Here is a 13,943-nt window from a genome sequence, read left to right as displayed (position 1 = left end):
ATTGGTTCCTCAGCAGACTCTGCTGCTGACAAATTATACCTAGGCAGACTGCTAGTAGACTGGGCAGACTACTCAGTTGATAAACTCTTCACAGGGTTTCTGCTGGAAGGGTCAATACATTAACTTCTTGAGCTCACTCTTCAGTGGAGAGCTACAGATTTTATCACCTCTAATCTCTGGTTTAGTCAGGTGTTACAGTTCTCTTTTCAGCTGAATTATTACAGTACTCTTCAATCTTTAGCAAAAATTGGCAAAAAGTCTCTCCTTTTTGACTCCCAAGTTTTACTTCTGTCTAAGCAACCTTAAAGAACTCAGGCAACTCTTTACGAATTAAGTTGCAAAAAAGGTGCTAACTTGAATTTATAGAGGAAGTTTTCTATATCAATAAAATCACAAGTCTACTTCCCAACTGATAAGTTGTAAAAACATACGAACAGTTTTCAAAATAAATGAAAATGGTCAATGTGATAACATTCTTCAAATCATTAGATTACAAAAATTAATTATAGCAGCACATTTTGTAATAGAAAAAAACAAAGCAAAAAACTGAAACAAAGTAGGTATCCATTCACTAAAGAAGAGTGCAAATTGTAATATTAAGAATATAAGGATGCAAAGAAACGTGGAAGTACTTTTTTGAACTTATGCTGAGTAAAATAAGTTGAACTAAGAGAACTATATATATAGAGAGAGACAGAGAGAGACAGAGACAGTGAGAAAAAAAAAGAAACAGAGAGATGTGTATTAATTATCAACATTCCCATATTTAACTTTTGTGGTCACATAATTTTATTAATAACCTAATTTTCACTTTTGCATTAGCAATCAGGCACATTTGTGACTATGCATAATAGAGAAAAACATGAGAAGTTTGTGGAGTGGCTGGTATCTTGCTTTGTGCTTCACTGGTCTTGTTCACCCTACTGATTTTTAGATCTCCAAGTGCATTATTGCCTATTTTCATCAGTTGCCTTTAAAACTCAAGCTTTGTGTTAGAGTTATGCCCCCAAAGCATAGTGTAAGCCCTTTGGGTGCTAAGCCCAAGAAATCTTATTTTTAGTATTTAATTTTATTGCACTTTGCAGATATTGTAGTTTTTACAAATTGAAGATTTGTGGCAGCCCTGTTTTGAGAAGTCTATCAATGTTATTTTTCCAGTAGCATGTGCTCACATCATGTCTCTGTGTCACATTTTGGTAATTCTTACTATGTTTCTAACTTTTTTCATTATTATTATATATGTTATAGGGATCTGTGATCAGTGATCTTTGATGTTACTATTGCAATTGTTTTGTGGTGACCCACATGGAATGGCAAACTTGATCGATAAATGTTGTATATATTATGAATGCTCTTCTAACCAACTGTTCCCCAGTCTTTCTTCTCCTTAGCCCTTCCTTTTCCCTGAAAACTGAAAGACTGAAATTAGACCAGTTAATAACTCTACAATGGCCTGTAAGTGTTCCAGTAAAAGGAAGAGTCAATTGATGCCACAAAATTCATTGTTGTTTTATCTTAAGAAATTACCTCAGCCACCCCAACCTTCAGTAGCCACCACCCTGACCAATCAGCAGCTGTCAACACTGAGGTAAAACCCTTCACCAGCAAAAAGGATTTTTTAAAATTAAATTAAAATTAATTAAATTAAATTTAAAAAGTCATTACAACTTACTAAAGATTCAAATGATAACTAGCATTTTTAAATTTTTTAAATCAGCATTTTTTAAATGCTTAAATTAAGGCATATATTTTATATCTTTTTAGACATACTATTGCACACTTAATAGTGTAAAGTAACATAAAGTTAAATACAACTTTTATATGCAGTGGGAAACAAAAAATTTGTGTGGCTCATGTTATTGTGATATTTGCTTTTTTTACAGTGGTCTGGAACTAAACCTCAATATTTCTAAGGCATGCTTATATTTGCAAAAAGAAGGAAAGCATATAGTGGTAGTGAATTTACTCCAGAAAATGCTCAAGTACCCCTCAAATATGCAATCTCTGATGAAAGATTACAATTTTGGGGAGGTCACATTATCCATTTTCCATAGGTTCCAAAGTGTCAACATTTGTGTTTTTGGCTTTCATGAAACTTTTGAGGAACAGAACCACTGTGAAAATTAAAGATTGCCTATATATACAACATATATTCACATATGTGTGCATACACAATAATTTAAAGAAAAACCACACTTCCAAAATCAGAATTCAGATCAATATGAAATCTTGACTTTAGAAGACTGATGATGAAACATGCCTCCCTTTCACCAGTCTAAGCAGGGGGCCTCAAACTATGGCCTGCGGGCCAGATGTGGTAGCTGAGGACGTTTATCCCCCTCACCCACGGCTATGAAGTTTATTTAAAGGCCCACAAAACAAAATTTTTGTTTTTACTATAGTCCGGCCCTCCAACAATCTAAGGGACAGTGAACTGGCCCCCTATTTAAAAAGTTTGAGGACCCCTGGAAGGGAACCAAAGAGTTACCTTAAGTTCTTGGCTATTCACAAGATGATAGAATGAGTTCAGGCTACAATGAACTACTTAGATGAGCAGGGCAATACCAATTACTATGACTTGTTTATGATGGTCAACAGCTGAACCACTTAGGCTTACCTTCTGTTCAGCTCTGTTTGACCTCCAGGCCTTTCTATCTATAATGATACTGTATAATAAGAATCATCCTCCTCCCCAGCATGTCGACATTCTGTACTATACCCTCTTATAAGTATTATCTTCCTTTATTAAAATGTAAGTTCCTTGAGCTTTTTATAAGAAAGTGTTATAATGAGTGGATATTAATGGGAAAGATTGATTTTTTTAAAGTATCAATAAAACTTTAAAAAATAATAAGAAACATCACAAAAAGAAAAAAATGACTATGTTAACAAATAGAAAAATACTCATTACTAATGTGGTAGTATACCAATAAGTTTCTACTCTGTGCCAGGCACTATGCTAGGTGTTGGAAATACAAAGAAAAGTAAACCGATCCCTCTCACTGGGGAGCTTATATATTATCCAAGCTAGATAACACGTCTATATACAGGAAAATATAAAATTTATAAAAATTGATACAAAATTGCTAAATGAAAGGTAGTAGTGTTCGAAAGATCAGAAATTGCTGCATAGCTATGTGGCTCAGTGAATAGAGAAGTGACTCTGGAATCATCAGAACCTGAGTTCATATATGATCTCAGATACTAGTTATTTGATTCTGGGCAAGAGACTTAACCCTGATTGCCTAAAAAAGAAAGGAGGAGGAGGGAGGAAGAGGAGGAGGAGAAGGAAAAGAAGGAGGAGGAGTCTGAATTTTTTCTCTTTTTCTTAAAAGTAACCCATTGTAAAATTTGTGTTAAGTATTTGGTCATATTTTAACTTTAAAAAAGAAATTGTGTATATTTACAGTATTAAAATATGTTACTATTATATTATACCATATTTATGTAATTTGTATAATACTATATTTATGCATTTCTGAACTTCTAAATTTTTTCTGTGATGTTTGCTAGCCTCTGGGTGTCATCTTTTGCAGCTTTTGCAAAACTTCCCTAAAATTCTCATCTAATTTCTTATGTCAGACATATCAAAACTGTGATGGGAAAGTTGTAATGTGGAAGGAATAACTGTGGTATGGTATATGATGAACGATAAGATGAACAGTTGGACTGTAAGTATATGTGGAAATATACAATACGTAACAAATTCTCTTCCTAGTGCCTTCCTTTATAGAGAGCAGAAACTGGACTCTCAGAGCACTTCATTTTGCTTTTCTGCCCTATTCAGTTTTAGCATCAGGGAACAAGATGCCCCTCCCAGGATAGTTAGTGATTTTATAACCCACCATGCTGCTAGCTCAAGGTTTGATTGCTCCCATTTCCCTCAGTCTCCTTTCCCCACTGTTTGGAAAGCTAGAAGATGGAGTGCCCAACTCCTATCAATGCCCTCCCTTTATAGAGGGCAGAAAGGAAAACCTTGAAAGTCTCAATTTTAATGATAAATAAAACTTGGATATGGTTTAAAAGAAGTTGTGAGAAACTATCAACTAATCTGATCCAAGGTGAGAAAGAGGGAAACCAAATTGAAAATATCAAAAATGAAAAAGGAAAATTCACAAAATATGAAGAAAATATGTTATTAGAAAAATTTTACCCAATTATATAATAGCAAAAAAATGACAAATGAATTTTTAACAAATAGAAAATGTCTTGATTATAAGTAATAAGAAATAGTGTATTTAGAGTAGCCAATCTCATAAAAAATAAATTGAACAAGCCATAAATTAACTCTCAAAGTGTGTGGTGAAAATTTCAGAACCATATGCCTTACAGATGTAATGTGTAATCTGGTGCATACACAGACTCTATCAACTTGCTTGGTTGATGTCCCCTTTCCATACAGAGGATGCTAAGGAGATAGCTGATGTTGTAGGGAAGAACATGCCCTGGAAGTATTGGTGAAAGTAGTTTTAAATTAGCTCTTGCTATATCTTTGAAGCAAATATCACTTTGTAAAAGTTAATTGATATCAAATGGTTATCTATGGAAATTGAGTATGGATCACAACATAGTATTTTCACTTTTTGTTGTTGTTTGCTTGCATTTTGTTTTCTTTCTCATTTTTTCCCTTTTTGATCTGATTTTTCTTGTGCAGCATGATAATTGTAATGTATAGAAGAACTGGACATGTTTAACATATATTGGTTTATTTGCCATCTGGGAAAAGTGGGGGGATGGGAGAGAAAAAAATTTTGGAGCACAAAGTTTTGCAAGGATAAATGCTAAAAAATATCTATGCATATGTTTTGAAAATAAAAAAGTTTTAATAAAAATAAAATAAAATAAATTTAAAAGATATTAAGTGGTTAGATTTAACTGGGATACTGCGTATTGACCCCTAACTTTAGTAAAACACAGCAGGAGAGGACTTGAGCCTATAGGTCCTATAAATACTCCAGGAAACTCTGAGAGGACAGTATAACTGGCCTTGTCCTGGGTAAGAAGATAAGAAGATAAAATAAATAATGTGGTATTCCCATGGCACCCACATCCCTTTTTTCTTTCTCTAAGCTGGCTGATTTACCACAAACTGTACTCAGTCTGACTGGTCTGAGTTGGGTCAATTTCAGTCCCATGGCTAATTTACTCAGAGGCTCCTAGGGCTAACACTAGTGTGGAGGAAATATACATTGACCCTCATGACTCTAGGTTCTGAGCCCCCAACCATATGCTTCCCATTTATACAAATCAACTACAATAAGATCACTAACTCTTAAAATTTACTAAATAGAAGTCAAATGCAAAACTAATCTTATGATTTATTATTAGATGACAAATAGAAAGCAAAAGCATGAATAATTAAAATATAATAGTCCCCTCATAAATCAGTCATATTCTTCTACATGCAGTATCCATTGGGAAAGGGAATAAATATGTATAGAACTTAGTAGTGATTGAAAGAAGTAGAGAAACACACATGCCTGGAACAAATTACAACTCTGGACTTCAGGTCTAAATATCAATGGATATCAATGTATCATTGATTCTTCTTCTGAGGCTCTATGCTCACTGTACTAGATGAAGCTGTTTCTCTTGACCCATTGAATAAACTCTAAGCCTGTTTTTCACTGAGCTACCTGGGTATGTTCCCTTATATAGGCACTGAAATAGCATGAAACTTCCACTGAAAAATAATTTCCATTCTGGTCTTACTTTTTATAGGCTTTAAAGAAGTTTCCCTTTTCAAAATATAGAGGGAAGTAAAGGGTAGTGTAAGCAAGGCTTTGAGACATCACCCTTCTCTCAAGTTATTGAATGTAGTAGAGATGAGGCAGCCTTTCTTCCAGCCAGCTTTTCCCCTAAAGCATAGTATTCTCCTTTTCTCCAATTACCTCTTTCCAACAGAAGAGCTTTCTGACATTCCTATCAGTTCACTAAATCAATAGCAAAAAAAAAAAAAAAAAAAAGTCAATTGGCTTTATAGAGAGAGACTCATTTTATCTCAATCCCAAAGGTTTCTTTTTTCTGCTTTTATAAGTAGCTTTTCTCATCGGCTTCTCTGACCTCTCTCCTATACTTAGATTCTTCAGTTTCTGACTTGTGGTCTTCCCATCTCTGGTTCCTGACCTCAAGTCAGGGCTCCCCCATGTAGAGTGCCCCATTTCTAACTTAGATTGAGAACCCTCAAATTCACACTTCAAGGATACAAGACATAAGTATTTCATATACAATAGTCTCACTACCAAAACAGTTCTTTGATTCAGGATTTCCTAGTAATAACCTTCAGTTCTTTAAAATGTTTGCATTCAAATGAGGTTCTTGCAAATGATGATTGTGAATATCTCTACTGTCAGTCAGTACCTTTCTTTCAGAGGAACTGCTTTCTTTCAAGTGCTTTTTAGAAATTTTAAGTGGTAGCTTTCCTCTAAAGTTTTCTCAACATACTTTATATTTCTCCTCAAGCTACTTGTCTCTTTGTTTCACACAAATATTCCTTTCTTGACCCTTTCAGCAAATAATACATCCCCACAATAAAGAGGAAGTACCTACATCTCAGTGGAGAAGTATCTTTGCCAAGAAAATTTCATGGTCATTATGATCCACAACTGAATGACTAAAAAATAACCTGACATTTTCCTCATAGTAAACATTTACAGTCCCTGAAAATCAGAAATCCAGATAGCAGACGTTGCGCAAACAGCATATAACCATTAATATTTTATATAATCAATATATTTAATATATGTATGCACAGAGTTAAATACATTTTCATTCATGATAATCTTTCTATATATTCCCAATTATATAGCTAAAAATAATTATTCTTATTAATAACTATGCAAATACAAATAATTATATAGTTTATCAACAATCAAATTTATATCAGACACATAACAATCTTGTATATGTTCCCAAAAATATAAACCACAAAAAAGCTTCAAATGGATACCTATCATAGATATAAAAGATCATCTCAAGCAAATGAAAAAAGATGCTCAGGAGATAATCATTCTCAATTCTGAATAGTTGAATTCTTGACCAAAAAAATTAGAGATGATCATAAATCATAAAGTTGAAAAGTTTGTTCACAAACAATATCAATAAAATTAGAATTCAAAGGAGAAAGGCTACCTGGGGGTGAGGGTAGGGAAAAACTGCAACAAATTTCTCTGATAAAGAAATGTTACCCAAAATATAGAGGAAATAGATTCAAATACAGCAAAGAATAAATGTCATTCTCCCTTAAATAAATGGTAAAAGGATATAATAAGCAGTTTTCAGAAAATATGTCATCAATAATCATATAAAAATATTCTAAATCAGCAATAATAAAAGTATCCAAAAAACCCATAATTTTTACAAGGTTAAGGGACAGGAATCAGATTAATGCATTGTTGAGGGAAATATAAATTAGATCAATCATTCTAGAAAGTCACTAAACTGAGACTTTTAACCAGTAAGATAATCATTACTAAATTTATACCCCAAAGGTTGAAGAAAGAGGGAAGGGATCTATTTGAACAACTATTTGTTCATAGTAATACTTTCTGTTGTAGCAAATAATTAGAAACAAAGTGAATATCCATTAATTAGGGAACAGATGAACAGATAAGCAATGTGTCATGAAAAATTTCACCTCAGAATGAGACACAGATTTTCAGAAATAGTCTGTTTGATTTAGCTTTGCTTTACAATACTAATTTGTTACAAGAGACATTTCTACTTGAGAAGCAAAATATTTGTAAGAGGAAATATTAATATTTAAAGATAGAGATGGCCACAAAAAGGAAAAGGAAGGATAATAAGGGCAATTATACCCCCCAAAAAGCAGGAGGAACATTAGAAAAAGACTGTATTCTTATAAAAAGACTATATTCTTAATAAGCAGGCAATTTTGTTAGTCATGTTAAATTTAATGCCCTCTCTCACTTATGACTAAAAGTCATAGCCTCATATATAAACAACAACATACAGTCTCATAGATTCATGGGATATACTTTAAAGGAAAAAATTTTTATAAGGGAAGGAGTCAACCCCATTCAAATCCAGCACAGAAGTCATGGTCCTCAATTGAATCACCCAATCATCTCCACTACAGTTGATGAAATTAATAAATGTTATATGCCCTGATAACTTTATCAAGTAACAACACCCTTTATGTTATAGAATTAGTCAACTGAAGATACAAAATAGGTGTGAATAATTCCTGGACACTTCTATCAGATCAATCAAAGAAAGACAAACTAGGAGTAGAAAAAAATCCTTAATTTGTGGGAATAAGACATTTAGACCTAACAGATGAAATGAGACAAAGTGATACAAGTATATTGGTATTAGTTGAAGAAAAATAACTTAGCTGGCCAGCCTCATGGGTACAGTAGTTTCAGACAAGCCCTAGAGAGAGAATTGCTTAGAAGATGTGGTCTTCTCATAATTAAAAATAAGAATATCTCCTGGTATCTGGATTGAGAACTAAGAACAGTCAGCCTTGGGATACTACAAGGTCATTAACTCTGTCCTGTAGAGGTAGTCCTACAGGTAGCTACCTCTACTAGAAGGGAACAAAGAACTTCCACCTAACCAGATATTGTGAATTACACTTTTGCTATACATGGTCTCTAAATCTGAGTTCATTCTCTCATGGCCTCTGTATGTAATATATAAACTCAGTCACATGTCCCAAATTTTTGAGGGAAATGCTGTTATGTTTTGGTCTTTGCCACACCTTTTCAGTAAGTAAAAACTAATTGATGGTCATTCATATTGGGGAGACATCAATTGGTTAAATTATATTGGGGAACACATTAGATATGGGTTTATGAATAATAATACTAAAAAGTCACCCCATTCCCTCAGGGTTACTCCTAGATTCCTGAGAGGAGAAATAGTATCCAACTTGACAATGCAAATGGAAATTGGGAGAGTGAACCCAGAATCTGTGTCACACAAGGCAATAGATCAAAGTTTCATATACAATCTTGTTTCTCTGTTCTTCCTTTTATAATGAAATGTTGGAGTTTCTTGGTGCTTAAATTCATAATAAAAAAGAGAATTTAAATTAAAAACTCTATACATTGGATTAGGGGAATGTTCTTTTGATGGCCTTGGTAAATTTCGGAGGAAGTCTGTTGTGTGCCCAAAGAAAATGTATTAACAATTTTTTCATTTAAAAGTTTGAATAAATTTAAACATCTTTAAAAAGGAAGAAAAGCTGCAAAAAAGAAACAGGAATTCAGAAAATAGATTTTATGGTTAGTGTAAAAGCAAATTAGCTTTAATCAGCCTTTAAGGCATCATTGTAGGATGAATTATTAGACCTAAAGAGGTAATTAAGTCCCTCATAAAGAAACATCTTATTCCAATACAGGTCCTACATTAGGTCAATATCTTCTCCACAATTTATAATCTTAGGGAATTGCCCAGAGCATTGGGAGGCTAAATGATTTGCACAAGGTCTTCCTAAGATTCTGTCTTTCTATATTATGCTACTTTTCTTGATAGTACCACTGTATAATAAAATAATTGATATTCTTACTGATAATCCTGGGTAATAAAAATTTTATATTTGTAGTACATCCTTCTTAAAAACGGAGAGTGTACAACATATTTTCAATAAGTTTGTTGCTTGAAAGAAATAAGTTCATTAATTTCGATATCTCATTCTCTATAGGAGAATTCACTGGCAGTTGACTATCTTTTGTTAATCTGAAAGTGCTTTGATAAGTAATTTTCATTTTTCCAAAGCCAAAAATCTATTTTAAATGACTGATTTTGAAACCCACAAATTAAAGATTAAGGACATGGGATTTCATTCTTTTTCCAAAATGTTTTGCCAAAAATGAATTTAAAATTATCCACCTTAAATTTATATGTAAAATAGCTTGAAAATAGCTAAAAAGTGATTTGCTAATTCAGATGCTCTTTTGATTATCTCTTTGAGAACAGGACAGATCACATCTAGGGGAAGGGGAAGGGAAGGAAGGGAAAAGTTGGAACAGAAATGATTGCAAGGGACAATGTTGAAAAATTACCCATGCATATGCTCATCAATAAAAAGCTATAATAAAAAAGAGAGAAAATAGGGCAGGCCAGATAAACAAAAGAAATACAAAAATGATTGAAATTTAACATCAACTTGGTTAAAATTTGTATAGTTGCTTTTGTAGCTGACCACACAATCTTTGAAGAAAGAAAACTTATTTACATATTGATAACAATGTTCATTCCATATTTTGCATTCCTGCCAAGCTAACTCATTTATTTTTATTTTATTTTCATTGCAAAAAGATACCCATGTTCAGTTCAACAACTCAGAATGAAAATTTTTTTAAAAAGTGTTTAACATAAAAATTGCAATTAGAAATCACAGTGAGAAATTTTCTTTAATGATATAGATATGAAAAAATTTTACCTTTTTTGCAGAAATCAGAAGGTCAGATATTTTAATTTGAAGTAAATATTCAAGTATCTGAGACACATGTGCATCTTCTGCTAATTATTAGAAAAGAAAAGATGTTTACATTTCAAATTATATGGCTCATGGATCTGGTTTTTTGTTTGTTTTTTGCTGAGGCAACTGGAGTTAAGTGACTTGCCCAGGGTCATACAGCTGAGATCAGATTTGAATGTTTTATGGATGTTTTTTTTCTTTCTTACTGTTTAGGGAATGTTGTTTTTAAAGAGATGAGCTATCTGATGAAAGTTACATGTTTAAAAGAATTTTTTCCCAAGAATATGGATTTTGACAAACAGATGCAGGAAACATTGATATCATTTTTCATTATTAGTTATGGTGTAGAAATGATTCAATTTTGTGATGCTCTCCTTATTAAATCTTGTAGTTAACTTAATTTTAATGATTATATCTATAAATAAATTATATAGATATAAATTATATCTATAAATATCTATAGATAAGCAGAATTATATTCATTTTTTGTTTCTATCATCATTATCATTTTACCCATCCAGTTATTTGTTTTTGTTTTCCCATTTTGTGCCTCTCTTATCATTGGGCCACTTCACAAAAATTTTTTAAGAAAGAAGAAACTCTTATAAGTCAACCTCCATCTACCTCAGTTTTCTCATCTGTAAAATGGGGATGAATAATAGCATCTTCTATTGTTATTGCAATAGTAAATTGAGATATTTATAAATCATTTTCAAACCTTAAAACATTATATAAATGCTATTGTATTTATTATTATTATTATAAATTTTTAGAGAATGAGACAGTTGGGGTTAAGTGATTTGCCTACTCTGTCATTTCTGCCCCTATTATTAGTTACAGAGGTTGTATCTTCCACTACCTCTTCATACCTTTTTCTACTTGGGAAAAATTATAATTCCAATCAGTCCTCTTACTAATAAGGGTCTACACCAAAAATAGAACATGTCTATTTTATTTAGGACTGGCCTAGTTAAATTCCAAATGACTCATCTCTAGTAGGCTGACCATTTGGTGATGAATTTTCTGGTGATGGTAACAGGAAAAGAGAAAGATACAAAATAGTTCAGTGTATCCTTCTGGTATGACAGCAGCAGAGTGGAAGAAAGGAATCTGAGAATGCTAAGAATTTAGTTAATCCATAAATCATAACATTATCTATTACAATTCTAAATGTGACATTTTTGTCTAATGACCAAAGAGTAGAAATACTGTTGAAGGAACTATGTTGTATTGATCTTGACATTCTTGCTATATATAAACCAAAAGTCAAAGGAAAGTTGTAGCTAAATGTGAAGGTGACTTAAAAGTCTTACTTGGAGAGTCATGTTCAAGGAGATGGTTTTTAATCATGTGTCCAAAGGCACAAGACAAAAATTCATGGGTTATTCTATATTGTAGTACTTATATAAGCATTTGCAAAAGAGACCACCCCCAAAATGATTAAATCTTATATAGTAACAATTGTTGCAGAGCATAAAGAGGTAAAATAAATTCTCCCTTCTCACAAGCTTCTAGGAATTAATAAGATTGCTTCATGGGAAAGGTGGAGGGAAACAATTGACTTTCCCACACATATATTGTATTTATCTCATTAGTACCTGGAAGCGTATGAGAACAGCTACATAAAACTCAAAAAAAGCATATGAATTAATCAACATATGGTTTGACACGCAATGATAATAGTACAAAGATAAGGATGTTGAAAAAATGTATTTCAGGCATGAGAAACAAGAGAGACAAAAGGCCAATGCATAAGCATCACACCTGAAGTTTATGAATATTATTTTCCCAGAAAAAATCATGAATGTGATGAGTACTAAATATTGTTAACAAAAATGGGATTGATTGGGGTCAGCTAAATGGCCAAGTGGATAGAGTACTAGCCCTGAAGTCAGGAGGACCAGAGTTCAAATCTAACCTCAGACACTCAATACTTCCTAAATGTGTTACCCTAGGTAAGTCACTTAACCCCAATTGCCTCAGCAAAAAAAAAAGAAAATTTTAAAAAATGAGATTGATTGTATTTCATTCCTAAATCAGCTGTCTATGTATTGCCAAATTGCCAGCTTATTAGAGGAAGGATTATGGTAGATGTGAGCAAGCTACAATACATTACAAAAGTGGAAATGAATAGAAATACCTTAAAGATATCAGCAGAGAACTATATGATTGAGAAAAAATTATTAACCAGTTATACAGAAAGAGTAAGAAAAATTATCCTCATACTTCACTGGTGTTCACACAATGTCAAGAGATTGAAAGGAAAGGCTTCCAGTACCCAGTACATGAGGAGAACCCCCTGTGGTGTGTTTAAAGGATGTGGATAAGAGTTGGTTTGCCTACTGTACTGTCACTGGTGATATTCTTATGGGTGAAATAACAGATTCATTAGATACTAAAGAGCTACTTAACATGTCATTTAATCATTTCCTAAGTGACTGATATATTATTTGTGTTCCTCAATGCTCCTGTAAGGCAGTATAGCATAAGAAATAGAAAGATAGACTTTAGGTCAAAAAAGATGTGGTTAGACTTCATCTCTGACATTATCTATCTGATCTTGGGCAAGTCACATTGTATTCTTTATTCATTTAAAATACTGCTCTTATATGTATATGTTTGTATATTTATTTATTTATGATGATAGAAGTCCCTGAATACCTTGACATATAAATATAGAAAGATAAAGCAATCATTATTTAGAGCCCACCCCCCTTTTTTTTAAAAGCCAAATTTAAATTATGGGCTGGTGGTGGTGCAGTAGATAGAGTGCCAGGGCCTGGAGTCAGAAGACTCATTCTCCTGAGTTCAAATCTGGCCTCAGATACTTTGTGAATCTGGGCAAGTCACTTAAGCTAGTTTGCCTTAGTTTCTTCATCTATAAAATAAGCTGGAGAAGGAAAGGGCAAGCCATTCCCATATCTTTGCCAAGAAAATCCCAAATGGGGTCACAACTGAAATAAACAACAACTTAAATTAGTATTGCTTTCAGTTTCTCTCTCAAATACCAAAGGTTTAAATACATTATATCATAGAATTTAATTTCTGCTTGAATTTCTTATAATCTCATATATTCAAGAAAATGCTTAATTTTGAAATTCCTTTTTCTGTAAAACTATACTGCTTTGTACTGTTATTTACTTTTGGAATTCTTGAGCATCAAGAATATTTTTATTGATTCAAAATTTAACCTGTTCTTTATTTCTTTAAAAGAAATTGTTCCCATAAAGAAGATACTATAAAGGATTAACAAAGAGAATTATAATCTACATATTTGAAGAATTATGTGGTGGGGGGGGAGTTTTTAGTGGAGCAGGAGGTGGGAGATATTGGATCAGTGTCTAGTAGGGAGCCTCCCACTACAAATAAAAGTCAACAACATCTGCTCTGTAACTTACAAAGTTAGAAAGTTGCCTGGGAAATGAAATTTTAAGTGGTTTTGCCCAGGGTCATATAGCCAACTTGAATCCCAGGCTTCTTGACTCAGAGTTTG

General features: G+C 32.8%; 1 protein-coding gene across 1 annotated transcript in view; it reads right to left on the bottom strand.

Moving 5' to 3' along the window:
- Nucleotides 1–13,943, bottom strand: part of MIA2 (MIA SH3 domain ER export factor 2) — a 129,163-nt gene that overhangs the window by 86,165 nt on the left and 29,055 nt on the right. The window contains exon 6 of the mRNA XM_031952963.1: nucleotides 10,412–10,491. Within this exon, the coding sequence (XP_031808823.1) occupies nucleotides 10,412–10,491 (80 nt within the window). The remainder of the gene's footprint in view (nucleotides 1–10,411; nucleotides 10,492–13,943) is intronic.

Source organism: Sarcophilus harrisii, chromosome 2, assembly GCF_902635505.1.
Source record: "Sarcophilus harrisii chromosome 2, mSarHar1.11, whole genome shotgun sequence".
Lineage (NCBI taxonomy): Eukaryota > Metazoa > Chordata > Mammalia > Dasyuromorphia > Dasyuridae > Sarcophilus > Sarcophilus harrisii.
This window is presented reverse-complemented; position numbering and strand designations above follow the sequence as displayed.